Source organism: Pyrgilauda ruficollis, unplaced genomic scaffold (assembly GCF_017590135.1).
Source record: "Pyrgilauda ruficollis isolate IOZ18807 unplaced genomic scaffold, ASM1759013v1 scaffold16, whole genome shotgun sequence".
In the NCBI taxonomy this organism is placed as follows: domain Eukaryota; kingdom Metazoa; phylum Chordata; class Aves; order Passeriformes; family Passeridae; genus Pyrgilauda; species Pyrgilauda ruficollis.
The window spans coordinates 8,694,854-8,708,412 of record NW_024514764.1 but is presented as its reverse complement, the minus strand read 5'-3'; the positions used below and the strand labels follow the sequence as shown (position 1 = coordinate 8,708,412).

At 40.6% G+C, this 13,559-nt stretch overlaps 1 protein-coding gene across 1 annotated transcript in view; it reads right to left on the bottom strand.

Moving 5' to 3' along the window:
- LOC121350673 overlaps nt 1-13,559 on the bottom strand; it is a 78,441-nt gene that overhangs the window by 14,094 nt on the left and 50,788 nt on the right. Inside the window, exons 47-59 of the mRNA XM_041462188.1 lie at nt 12,818-13,025; nt 11,636-11,802; nt 10,156-10,268; nt 9,191-9,272; nt 8,864-9,001; nt 8,035-8,197; nt 7,225-7,346; nt 5,236-5,376; nt 4,062-4,175; nt 3,571-3,699; nt 2,947-3,108; nt 1,154-1,449; nt 78-265 (exon numbers count right to left, since the gene is read on the bottom strand). Of these exons, the coding sequence (XP_041318122.1) occupies nt 78-265; nt 1,154-1,449; nt 2,947-3,108; nt 3,571-3,699; nt 4,062-4,175; nt 5,236-5,376; nt 7,225-7,346; nt 8,035-8,197; nt 8,864-9,001; nt 9,191-9,272; nt 10,156-10,268; nt 11,636-11,802; nt 12,818-13,025 (2,023 nt within the window). The remainder of the gene's footprint in view (nt 1-77; nt 266-1,153; nt 1,450-2,946; nt 3,109-3,570; nt 3,700-4,061; nt 4,176-5,235; nt 5,377-7,224; nt 7,347-8,034; nt 8,198-8,863; nt 9,002-9,190; nt 9,273-10,155; nt 10,269-11,635; nt 11,803-12,817; nt 13,026-13,559) is intronic.

The following is a 13,559-nucleotide window of genomic DNA, read 5'->3' as shown; positions in this document are numbered from 1 at the left end:
AGTCCAGCTCCCTGGTCTTTGCAGGATGACCTAGAATGAAGTCCTGTGGCTGAGAGCATGGTCAGTGAGATACATACCTTGCAGATACCCCATGTAGTACTGAAAACACTCCTTTCCTTTTGAAGCAGCTACTTTTACTTTTTCTTTCTGATCAATAATCCCCTCCACCAGGATTTGGCTCTGGACAGATGAGGAAGCAGCAGTTCCTGTCAGGCCTAGCCAAATATCTTCAAAGGCTCTTAACTGCAGCCATAAAGGAAAAACACTTATTCAAAGCCACCACACAGAATTAATGATCATTCAGAGATGGTGCTCAAATATCAGTGCTTCCTACAAAAGGATAAGTGGTGAGGGAAATGTTTCCCAATGCTTGTGCACTATGCAGGAGTTACACTAAGAGAGGCACAAGCATCAGAGTGACTGGCCCAGGAGCTGAATGACTGGATAGCACGAGACTTGTGGACAACATTTTAATGGAAGCAATGAAAGAAAAAATGTCCCAGTCAGTTCCCTGTGAGGCTGCTGATTTGTGCCATTTATTCCAAAACACAGAATGAAGCAAGCTCATGCAGAGATGCTGATACTCATTTCATCTCCCTCTCCTCTAAAGAGAGGAATGGAGAAATAATTTAGTATTTGTTACTGACTAAATCATCATTATAATTTTGTTAAGGAATTATCTGTTGTCTCAGTGCCTGACTACTCACATTCCTACTACTGAAGAGTTTGGATGGTGCCAACCCCGTTAGTTTTTTGCCTCACTCTGTTGTCTCCATCTGCCTCTCCACCATTTTAATTTCAGAGGAAATTAAAAGCAAATGCAAAACAGGGAGGAGGGGAGATAAAAACTAAGAGATTTGTCTCAGAATGAGCATCTTATAAGCTGTTTTGTGCTTTTTTTTCTTTTTTTTTTTTTTGCCAGTTCTTGTTTCCCTCTTTCTTCTGATGAGGTGAAAACCCCATACCTCACACAACAGAGCAGTCATGCTGAAGAGGAGTTAGAACAGCACACAGCCTCTAAAAACTGATACACTCCACTAGAAATACGCTTTATTTGTGGCAGCTCTGCAGAGAACTGATGTTGGTGCCTTCCTTTGTCTGTCGTTCACACCGCATGGACGCTGCCTAACTGTTCCTTTTGAGACAGCACTACAGGAAGCAGGAGGGTTTTATGTTGCCTGCTGTTTTACAGTCACTGCCTGCACCTGATCTCTTTGGGAAACAGATGGCTGCAGGCCTTTGAAAATCAAACCCCAGTGCCAGTAAAATAAAATAGAGACTCACTTCAATTTCCAGAGAATAGTTCTTCACATCTGCAGTGCTCTGATTCTTTATGGATATTCCAATCAATCCAGCCTCTCTCCCATGATCAGCAAGGTGGAATCTGCCCTCTGACTGCAAAATTATGTCATCTGTGTTGAGCTGGTGCTTTCCAGATAAAACAATAACCTAAGTATGCACAAAAAAGGTGTTAAAGCTTCCAAATTTTTCCAAACAAATGGGCTCTGCTTTGAGTAGCAAGTTGTACAGTGCCAGCATTCTCATGAAATTACACCACTAACACAACTTGTAGTTTCAGAAACCAGCACATCTTCCTGCTCCTCAGCACTGTCTTCATTACATCTTCAGTTTCTGTGCTCTAACAAAGCACATTCAGTGATTGCACCCTAAGACCAGAGGAACAGCTGCAGAGAACTAGATTTTGTTAAAATGTCCAATGTTTTTTGCTCCTACACTTCTCAGCTACTCTAGCCAGACATTTTGATAAAGTTGGGGATACATGGGAGGTGAAGTGAATATGGTTTCGACTGGGATAGAGTTAATTTCTTCTCAATACCTGGTAGAGTTTGGGATTTGGAATGGGAATGGGGTTGGTTGCACACTGATGTTTTGGTTTTGCTCAGTTGTTTATCTTAAGTCAAAGACTTTTTTGTGTGTCCCTCCTGCTCTGCCAGTGAGGAGGTGCACAGAAACCCCCCTGGGACAGATGCCCCAACATGGCCAAAGGGATTTTCCACAGCACAGAACATCATGTGCAGTACATAAACTGGGGGGAGTTACTGGAAGAGGCAAATCTGGGTTTGGGAAGCGGGGGGGGGGGGGTGGGTCTGGCATTGGGCAGGGGGTGATGAGCAACTGTTTTGTGCATCACTTCATTCAGTTTTTTTCCTTTTCACTAGTAGTAGCAGTAGTAACTATTGTCTTAATTTCCAGCTGGGCTTAAACCATGATACCTTTGAAGAGAATGATCCAAAAATACGGAGGTACCTGCTTTTGGAGTGACATGCAAATATAAATCCTTTGCATTATAAACAGTTCTATCACACGGTCTGGGAAGAAGGTTTCCTGTTGCTAACAGAGTGTGATCTTCTCTGACACTAAATAAGGAAACCAAGATGTGTTTCAGCCACTGGGAACTATTGCAGGTTCCAAGTTCTGTGTTTTGAGTGTCTACAAGCAATTCTGAGGACCAGCATGCACCTAAGGAAGATCCTGGGTGGGCCTTCAGTTTATGTGTGTAATAGAAAAATAAGGTTACAGTTCAAAAATCCATCACTACCAGCAGAGAAATCATAAAAACCAGCAAACTTTTACCCACAGGGGAAGGAAAGCACTTTTACTCCTCCCTAGTCTCCTTTTTGATCACTTATGAGCCTGTTTTGATATTCTCCAGAAACATAAAATTAAGATACCTCTGAAAGAGGAACAGAAAAGAAAGAACACAGAGGAAGTGAGAATGTTTACAACCATAAAAGGACCTACAGAACACACTATAGTAGCAAACAGAACCTTTCTGCCTCAGTCCATCAAATGACACTGTTCATTTATTTAAGCTACAGAAGTATGGTAAGTCTTCTGAAGAGTTGCAGCTGAGGAAAATGGAACCTTCAAATGAGTAATTACATTTAAACTGAAGTAGGTTCAGTGTGTTTATGTCAGACTTACATTTGGAAGGTCACAGAACTCAAAGCTTGTATAGTAATCCAGGCAAGAGTAGTAGTTTGTTTCTATTTTACCCAGAATCTTCTGTTTGGCACATGGGGTCAGGAAAATATTTTCCAGAACAGCTTCTAATTGAAACTTATCAGGATACAAGAGTTGATTTCTCTGCAAATGAATGAAGAAAACAAAGTTAAAAGATGACAAGAAGATCTTAGGTACTCCTTGAAGCCCACTCATCCCATCCCTGGGCTGACTTTTGTTATTCCAGTAGCTTTAGCATTTGAATGTAACATTTCCAAAACATAACATTTCCATTTGGCAATGTTTTGGCTTATCAGCCTTGTTACCCGTCCCCATCCTACAAGTTTTGCAAATTTAGGGCACAGGTGAGGCCTCTAGTTTGTAAGAGCCCTTTCTTTCTTGACTATGCTCCATTTAGCTTTCTTCCTGTGTACAGAAAAATGTAAAAGGTAAAGTGAAATAACGATATTTCACAAAAAATAGTGCTCTATAGAAGCTTTCTTAAAATCCACTCAACATTACATCTGAAACCAAAATAACTCCTGATCTATTGAGAACAGCTTCCATAAAAATGGTGAGTCAACAGATACAACTGCCTTGTCTTACCTCATACGTGAAATTGTGTTTGAATTTTTTGTCATCCCAGTTCAGATCTAGGTATTCATTAAACAGTGTTGGTCTTTGCTCTAGAGACCCACATGCATGCAGGTGTTCCATGCTTAATATTCTCTTAAGCTGGAAAAGTGGAAGAAATTGACACATATAAGTAATTTTTTCAAAAGTGTTCAGTATATCCTCGGGCAGCAGGTTTCCTGGGCAAAAACACACCCTGTGAGAACCCCTGGGTGGTCTATACCCATGAAACCTGAGGGGCTTACAGCACTGTCCTCAGGGAAAGCTGCAGCCCAAGCACAGCCATGTCTGGCAACATGAAACAGAATTTTTCACAGCATTTCTTTTTCTTCCTTTGAGACACAAAAAGATTGACTTCAAGGCTTTCATATGGTAAAAAGTACAGGAAAAAAAAATCATTCTGTGAGGATCAAACACGGAAATTCAGCTACACTCATCCCTTCCAAGGGATTGAAGACTCATACCTGGCCTGCAGAGAGTGTCACACAGCCACCCCAGGCACTGATGTCCGTCTTGGATTTATCCTCCAGCCCCAGCTGGAGGTGAGCAGGCTGCCCAGCATTCCCTGAGACCTGCAGCTGAAAGCAGAGAAGGATTTGTCCAGCAGCAAGACTAGAACCAGCAGAATGATCCCCATCCAGTGGAGGAAAACAGAGCCACTGTGAAAGCTGCCACAGAGCCATGTTCAAACTCTGTGGAACTCAGGGGTCTGGAAGCTCCAGGCCTGAGACAAACCCAGGGAAGCTGCACTTCTGCAACCAAGGCCATGGAAGGCTTTTGTCACCCTCTCTGGAAGCTGCCTGGGTCCGTCATGCAAAGCAACCAATGGCACAACCGCAATAATGACCCTACAAGAGAATTTATTCCTCTGAATGTGATTCTGGAACCATACTGAGTATTGTGCAAACCCCCCTGAGCACCAAAGGGCTTCAGACAGCAAACACTGCACAGCTGGCACAGCTTATTGCTGAAAGCCTTCAGCCTCAGCAGCAGTGTCCTGACCCACACAGTTCATTGTCAGACAGAAATTATACTGCAGTATTAGATCTGGAAGGATGATTTGTAGAGTTCCTCCTCCTCTTTTTCCCTATATATGCTTTGCAAGTGCATTTCTAAACGATAGTTTAAAGCCATTCTAGTCTTGCACATTTTCACATTTGTATTGCAATTTCCTATACAATCTAAAAATTTAGCTTTTCTTCAGAGGGGTATCAAAGAGTTTCTGGTTTGGTTTTATTGTGGGGGGTTTTTTTTTGCCTTTTTTTTTTTTTTTTTTGTTTGTTTTTTGTTTTTTGTTTGTTTGGTTTTTTGTCTTGTATGTGCAAACTAGGAGTTTGTTCATTGCTTTATGGACAAAATTTGCCCCATATTCATTGCTTGACAGATTCCTGGGCACTTCTGGGCTCCTCCCATCCAAAATGGGTCAATACTAAAAGTGCAAGACTGTTGGCTAGGAAACAGTGCTGGTGGTTTGGACACAAGGAGATAACCTTGGACACAAGGAGATAACAAGAGCACTTAGTGCTCTTTACATTTTTCAGGATGATTTCTGGTTCTGCAATTCTCAGGGATGAAAGGCACACTCACAGTAAATGCAGTATCAGCTGTGTGTTTTGCAGCCCAGCCTCATGTTCTCACCTGCTGGTTGTACTTCCTGCCCCTTCTTTCTGCCAGGGAATGCACCTCCAGTTGCTTCAGAGTGTAATTAAATGGGTGGGCAAGAGTCGCTCTGTAGCTTGTCCGGTGTCTTCCAATCTTCAGGGAAGATGACACTGATATCTGATCCATATTAACAGATGGAAAAGGAACTTGTGAAATAAAACACCTCTCACATACTGACCTCAAACATGCACCCAGTAAGATTTCCCTGTACCTTGTCCTCAGATGAATTACGTGCACAATAAAGTCCCTTCTGAAGAAGTGAGGCAAATTAATGGTAAAATTAGGACAATTTTTGCTGCTTGAATTCCCTGCATAGCACAGTTCAAAGCAGAACTACTCTCTGTATTTTACTAAAATAATGAGCAATGCTTAAGTTTGTTGAAACTTAATTTTGATCTCATCTTTAGGCACTACAGGCTGCACTGCCATAGAATCATTGGACACAGCTTACAAAGTTAAAGCACAAGAAAAAGTATTTGCTTCATCAAGAACTAAATTCTGCTACATTATTGAGAGCAAAATATTTTTGTGGTAACTTAGATAGTGGTGGGATTTTAATAACTGTGGTAATTTGAGAAGTAGTAAAAATATATTCTATACAACTGCTAAAGTAAATTTTGGAATTTTAACACTTTTTAAATAAATAAAAGAATTATGTGCTCTTTGCAGGCACATTTATGTTTATTGTGGTAGCATACTTTATACGTTGTCTTCTATCTTTCCATTATTCAGAAAATAATGCAATACTCAGCCAAGGTGCTGCATTTCAGATGCACACGTAAAGATAGCACAGTTAGCAGCAAGTCAGGAAAGTGTCCCCACAGTAATATATTATTTGGAATAATTCGTGCTTGTGTGAAATACACATGAAATAAGTTATGCTTGTAAGAAAAATTCTTAAAGTTTTAAACCCACAAGCCGGAGCCCAGAGGAGATTGCTTCACAAATTGCGAAAGCACAGATGGCAGCGGAGAGAAAGACCTAATTAACGAAAAGATGTGGCCCCTGCGGAGATGGGCCCTTTCCGGGCCAGTCCAGGAAACACCCAAGTGATGAATACACGATCAGTATCTACATCGAGATAGCCAGAGTGGTCAGGAGCATGCATTCCAATACCAGGTTCCCTTAACTCTACTGATCGCTTCCCAGAAATGTTTTGTCCAGCCCAGCACAGAGAAAGGAGACTACATGAATATGTGCAGCCATGAAAAGAATAGGGGAAACTCTGCCCCAGGCAGAAAAAACTGTATAAAAACTACCCAGACAGGGACAACCTTTGTGAACAGAGGGGATCCGGAGTGGTAGAGTTCGGATCAGAGTTCACCCAGCGCAGATCCTGGGCTCGGCCCTGTCCCTTTGATTGTGGCCATTGGAGACCGAATCTCGGTCACAAAATAAAACCTATTTTATTAATTATTATTCAGCTTTATCGTTTATTACCTGTAACACCACTTAACCATATCTGGAAATCAACCTACCCCCTATGTTCTCCAAGTTCTGTCTTTTCTACTCTTTATGTTTTTAAAAAATAGTGATGACTTACTTTATGAAAACAGAGACTGTTTTCTTCATCCTTCTCAATCTCAACTAATGCTCACACTCGCTCACTTGTCTTTGATTTTAGTTCTTTGTCCACAAGTTGCTTTAAGCATGACATTTGTGCTATTCTTCCCACCTACTCTCAGGGGCCTTTACCCAGTGCTTTGAAGCTTATGCATTTCGTTACCTTTGGTTAAGGAGCAAGGTGTGGGGTTACTGCAAACAAAAAAATACTATGGCCTGAAAATACTTTCTACAAGAATATCAGCTACTCAGCTTTCACAGTCAGAACTTTTCATACACCCAAGAAGGGGGATAGTTTGCCTTATACTCGAATTCCCTGGCTTGTTTAGTGCCTTTTTTAATTAAAAAAACTAAAACCCTCTTGATACCCCTCTGACATTGATTTGCTGTAGGCCACTGTACCTTGTCCTTCTCATTCCAAATGACAGTAAGAACATCCTGGTGACTTCGTGCTGAATGTTTCACATACAAGTTGGCCCAGGCACGCCGTGGAAAAGGGATGGAGAGAGGATGGAGCAGTTCCACTACAAGAAAAACAAACAAGATTTCCCACCAGGAATCATGACCCTTCCCAGGACATTTTCCCACAGGCAGCAGGACACCCCCTGGTTCCCAGGGAAACGTGGTCTCTGCTCACACACACACACCCCTGCCGAGCAGCCACAAGGAATTCAGTGTGCTGATGTCTGCTCAACATGAGGAAATGTGAGAACAGGAACCTCTCTATTTACCAGCAGAACAGTAGTTACCTGCAATAACCAAAAGATTGACAGCTACACCCGGAGCAACTTCAGCAACAATAACCAGGGAAATAATCTGTGTGAAACTGAGATGGCCTTACACTGGAAGAGGAACAGCTTACAACACTCAAACAGGTAAGTGCAGTTATCTTCTCTATTTTCAGATCATATAGTCTCAACATAAGGGTTTAACACATCAAGGTAGCAGCCAGTGTGACCAGTGCTCCTTTCAGCACCCAGTACATAAGTGTTATGTTCCATAGTCACAAAGCAGAAAGAGAATTCTGAGGTGGATGTTTCTGACAGCCAGATCTATAATGAATTTAAAGCAAATAAGACCTTAGAAGCCCTAAATTGAAACCAGGATTGAAACACTTTGGACATGCATTTTGAATATTCATTTTGAAATAAGATTTATGTAGTTTATTTTATAGTCTGCTTTGAACACTTGTGAAAGACTTGAGAAACCTACCCTGAATGCCATGGCCTCCAGGCAGCTTTGGGAAGGGTCCAGTATAAGTGCCTGTTAGCTTTATCTCTTTGCCATCCCACAGGGCAATGTGCCTCAGCAGATGAGTTCTGTTGCCTTTTTGGTAAATTGTCATAAACACAAGTTGCCTTGGAAGAATTTTTAACTAAAAATAAAAGAGAGCAAACATCAAACCCCAAGTTCTTGGAGAAGGTAAAACCTGAGTGTAATTTTGGTACCCCAAAGTCCTGTGGGGTCTGTAGGGATGTGTTTTTAAAGGTCTAGTGCAATGATACTCTAAGCCCACTGCTCATATGAGCAACTATTCATTTCTACTTTTCTTCATTTCTACAGAAAGCTGTCTTTGCAAATAATGGAACATACATAAACAACCGAGTATTCCCTATACAACAGTCTTTGATTATTATACAGTTTGATTTTCTTTTATCTCACAGAATAAACCTTACAACATCAAGAGTCCCACTATTACAGAATAAATCCAGCAGATAGCACAAACAACAATAGGTATTTGTGATGTCTTTTCTTATTTAGAGAAAGAAATGTGTGGTACCTACATTATAGAAACTGGTTCTGTTTGTAGCACATTATTTTTTTTATTTCCAGTAAATCCTATATGAGTGCTCCATCTATGGGAGCAAACAAATATAAACTCAGACTAGTCCACAGTCTAATGTTTGCTCATGCTACTGGAGAAATCAAGGGCAGAACACCTCAGACAGCAGGAGCTGCATTTGGCCTTCACTGCCTGGCAGCCACCCCCTGAGTGCCCTCCTGTCACAGCCTGCCTTTGCTATCAGGGGATGGTACCAACCTGGGCCATGGTCTGTGCCACTTCAATGGCATTAGTGTAGCTGCTTCCAGTCAAAGTTAGCTTTGCTGAAACGTTGAAATCCCTTTTTTCCATCCTGATGTAGAGCTTGCCTTTTGCTTCACTCATATCATAATTTACCTTTTCCCATTAAATTAAAAAAAAAAAAGGAAAAGACTGGGATTGTTAACATCTTTAAAAACAGGAACATCCTCAACAATAACAAAAATGTTAGATACTAGAACTAGAAATAAAGCAGCTTGACTCCTAACATATTAGACAAGTCTACTTTGCAGTGATGGATACAATGGATTTCTTGCAGATAGTTACCTTAGAAGACAGTTGTGCTGCACAGGGGAAGTACTGTAGAAAGAAGGGATGAGTCTGGAGTGCTTTTATATTCAATTCTTCACTAAAGGGAAGAAATGTTCTCTTGTTCAACAATATTTTACAAAGTCCCCTCTTGCTGGCAGCACAAGTTCATCTGAGTTAGCTCTAAGTCTGCCACAGCTTTTAGAGTTAAAATGGCAGCACCTGCCACTGAACACTTAACCCAGCTCCCAGTTTTTGATACATTCACACAAAATGACCTCAATAGAAAATCTATGTATGCACCCCAGGGACAGAATGTAGCCCATTGAACCAGAAATCATTTTGCCATAGCAAATGCATCCACTTTTTAAAAATGAGAAAGGTATTTTGGACTCTGACTTTGCAAGCACTGTCATGGTTTATAAACTTAGAATTTACAATGATTAGAGATTTTAACAGAACGTACAAGACTTTTCAGTGCAAAGGTCTTTTGCTAGAAACTTAAGAAAAATCTGAATATCCCAAGGCTAAAAATATCACACCTCTAAACACCCTTAAAAGCCTACAGTTTTGTGTAGATATAGCCATACTGACGCCAACTTAGAAAACCAAGTCACCATAATTTTACAAGTTTCAACTGTGCCAAAACAATTTAATAAGATTTAAATATTTATGTCAAGTTAAGTTATATTTTTATGTACTTGTCTGGTCCAGGTCTAGAGTTTTGCAGACTCTTTCACTGTCTGCTACTTGGATTCTGTGTGGGCAGGCAGAGACAGGTCCCAGGCTGTGAAGGGAAGAATCTGTCTGCAGCCCTTCAGAAACTCCCTGAGGTTTACAGAGTGTTTGGTGTGACTACTCACTTTATCCAAGTTTTGTTATCCATTTCACCAGTGATTTGGTTATTAATACAGTAACTATATTCCATGGAAATCACAGTGGCCTAATGACATTTTTTACAGAGCTCAGAATGACCCTTTTACCCTTGCTGGTCTTTTTTCCTACTGATGGAAAAGGAGAAGTTTTTGTTTTGTTCATAGGTCAGCCTCAGAGCACCTTCAGTTTCATTTTCAGTCATGACTTCTTGAATTGTCATCTGTGGAGGGAGAAAATAAACAAATCACATGCCATAACTTCTACCCATCATTTCACTTCAAATGAGCACAATCTCTTGACTCACTTAAAGCCATCATCTTGACTGAAGTTTATCTTCCAGACAGGCCTTCTGGGTGCTTCCTACACGTAAACCAAGAGCCTCATGAGAGGTTTTCATTTTTTGTGTGTGTGTTTCCATAGCTACTCATTTGCATTATTGACAAATACTAGTGTTACTTTCAATGTACTCTTATTTGGTTTAAGTCTAAAGCTACTGGTTCTTGTTTATGTCTCCCACAATCTCATGTTTCATATACCAGAAAGAAATTGTGCTTTCTTTTTATTATTTTTTTAAAGAAACAGAGGAGGATCCACCGATTTTTTGCTCCAGGGCATTTCTCCCACAGCTGCTGCATCATCTACAGCCTTATCCTGAAAATGCTAAAGAATCTCTCTGGGAAAGCTGAGGGCCATTTCCCACACTTCAACAGCAACACTGGTATTTGCCAAAGTCTGTGGGAACAGTAATTTGTGAAGGCCCCTGGTTATACTCATACCTTATAAATGAATAAGGCACCTCAAGAATTACCACCTCTGCTTTTCTTTTTTTCATTCAAACATTTAGAGGATAAAAGACATTTCACTAAATATTAATGGGGAAGAAGCAGTGAAAATATCTTATACCTTTCAATAAAAGGTTGGTAGTAAATATTCCCTTGAAACACTGATACTTAATATGCAGGTTTAATATTGATCTAATGTTTATGTTGACCTTTACTCTTGCATCCTAGCTACATGTCCTGTTATTTGAAGAGAAGGTGGTGGATCACTTGGAAGGGTTTTTCTGTGTACTACCCTTCAAAAGGGAAGGGGACATTTCAACTAATGCTTCTTTCTCCCAAGGGATAAAGAAACACAGCCTTTGTTTATCCTATCAAGTAGTTTGGAACATAAATCTACTTCTGTTTATTCAACACTGAAGCATTTTAGGTATTTGTGCTACAAGTGGTTTAACCAAGGCAAGGAGTTCTCTAGGTATGAAGGACAGCTGTTTTCTACCAAAAGTTCTTTCTACTTTTGTGAGCCCTATCAGCTGCAAAGTGATAGTAAATACATGCATTCCTGAAATAATTAACCCTGAAAATGGGGATTTCAGGTACCTGACCAGGTTCCTTAGAAACAGACCACTAGCTCTGTACTTAAGTTAAATGAGGATTCAGATAAACTAGGCCAAGTCAGCTCTCAGCTGCACTTACATATAAACCTGGAGTAATTTCACTGAGGCCACTGGAAGTGCTCTGGATTAAGCAAATGTAACTCAAGTGACAGCTTTCATCAAAGCACAGCAAAAGTTTTGTGGTGCATTACCTTAAGAAAGAAGGGAAGTCCCAGGTGATGGAGAAGTGATATTGAATGCTTCACCTCTGCCATGAACACAAATATACCAAAGAGTTCAAAGTCTGTATCAACATCCACAGTCACAGTTATATCTTTCTCATCATACTGGATTTCACAGACAGTCTTGGCTTTGTTTTCTATACAGAAGGGACAAAATAGTGCCAATTTGAGCAGCTAATTTTTGAGTAATTTCAGTACTGCCTGCATAAAATCAACCCAGCCAGCTTTTAGCTTAATACATTCATCAAGACAAAGTCATCATTCAGGATTACAAGAACTTCAGCCTGTGGTTGGAGGAGGGCAGAGTTTTTCTGGATGTCCTTGAACTTTGTCCTTACAAAGTCTCGTGGTAACAGTGCTTGTGTACCCACATCCAGTGTTAAGTGGCAAGTTAGTTCCTGTCAGGAATGTGTTTGTGCAGCTAGAGCTGACTAATCCATACAGCCAACTGCATCCCTGGCCTGCAGCAGCCTCTTCCAGGGAAGAGATCTGAGCTCTTCTGACCTCCAGTGACTCCTTTGGTTCCAGCTGCAGCAGCTCAACAATGCCCAAAGAACATGACCTGAAGACCTTTCCCCACTGTCCTACCAGCTTTTCATTTTTGAAAAGGAAAATATGAGACTGCTAGAAGATCAAAGCGAGATAAGAGATGTGAAACCCTGTAAATTCTTTAAGATAAGACAAAACCCACAGAAATGGTGGAAATCACATGGTGACTGTGGCTGTCCTGAGAACGACCTCTCATCCCGTTGCTTTTTCCTGAACAGGTGAAAAGAGATGATGCCATTCACATTAGTATTGATTCAGTGCCTGCTAACCTCATCTCAGTAACTCCTGCCCTTTGGTGCTCTCACAATTGTTGAGTTTTCTTCTACATGAATATATTCCCCTGGGGGCACTTAAGGTACCTGATCACAGTGTAAGAGAGAAATGCAGATAGGATTTATGCCAGGGCAAACTTTGAGGGTAGACTGGATCAGCTAATCACAGATGCAGTTTCAGAAAGACAAGTTTACTTACAAACAAGATAAAGCCTCTTTTCAGGTACTACCAGCAAATCTTAGTCAGTTTGTAGCTGTTGAAGGAACAGCTGAAACATCCTCATAGAGCCATTAGAGAATAAAAACCCTGCCAGGAATGGCTGGTACCCACCTGATTTCTGTAAACTGAAAATCAAGTTGATTGCCTTAGGGTAGCCTGATGCCTGGAGTACCTCACTGCTGTGCACACTCTGGCAGAAGAGATCCACTTGGTGGCCAACATAATAGGAGTTTATTATGTATGTGATAGATGTTTCTCCAGCTGCAATGTGCACATACCTCTCTTGAGTAGTGTTTCTCCCTTGAAAAACCACATCTATCTAAAAATGACATGTAAATATAAGTTCTCAAAACAATATTTAAATACTATTTTGTTTTAAGACAGGAGAAAATGGAAGTGAAAGAAAGTTCTGTCTAGTCTACACTTATGTCAAAATCTATCCATTAACAAAATGTCTCTTGGCCTTTCATTAATCATCTTTGACTTTCAAGTATGAAGCTCATTCAACTGAATGAATGTCAAGCCATGCCAGCCTCACTGATCTATGGCAAATTTTCATTAGGTTCTTTTTTATCCCACAAACACAACTTCCTTCTTCTAAAAGATACTTAATATACACCTACTGACAATATTTACCAGACAGTAGGTACTCCAATACTTCTCTGAAAATAGCATGCAAAGAAATACTTCTTTCAGTACAAAATTCCTATTAAAGAGCATAGGAGCAATACTCCAGTCCCTGGTGCAATGTGTTCAAGCTGTCCTGCAGAGTTACAATATCAACACTCTACCACCACTCTACCCAACACTCTACTACCACTCTAGTGCCCACTCTACCACCACTGATCAGAAT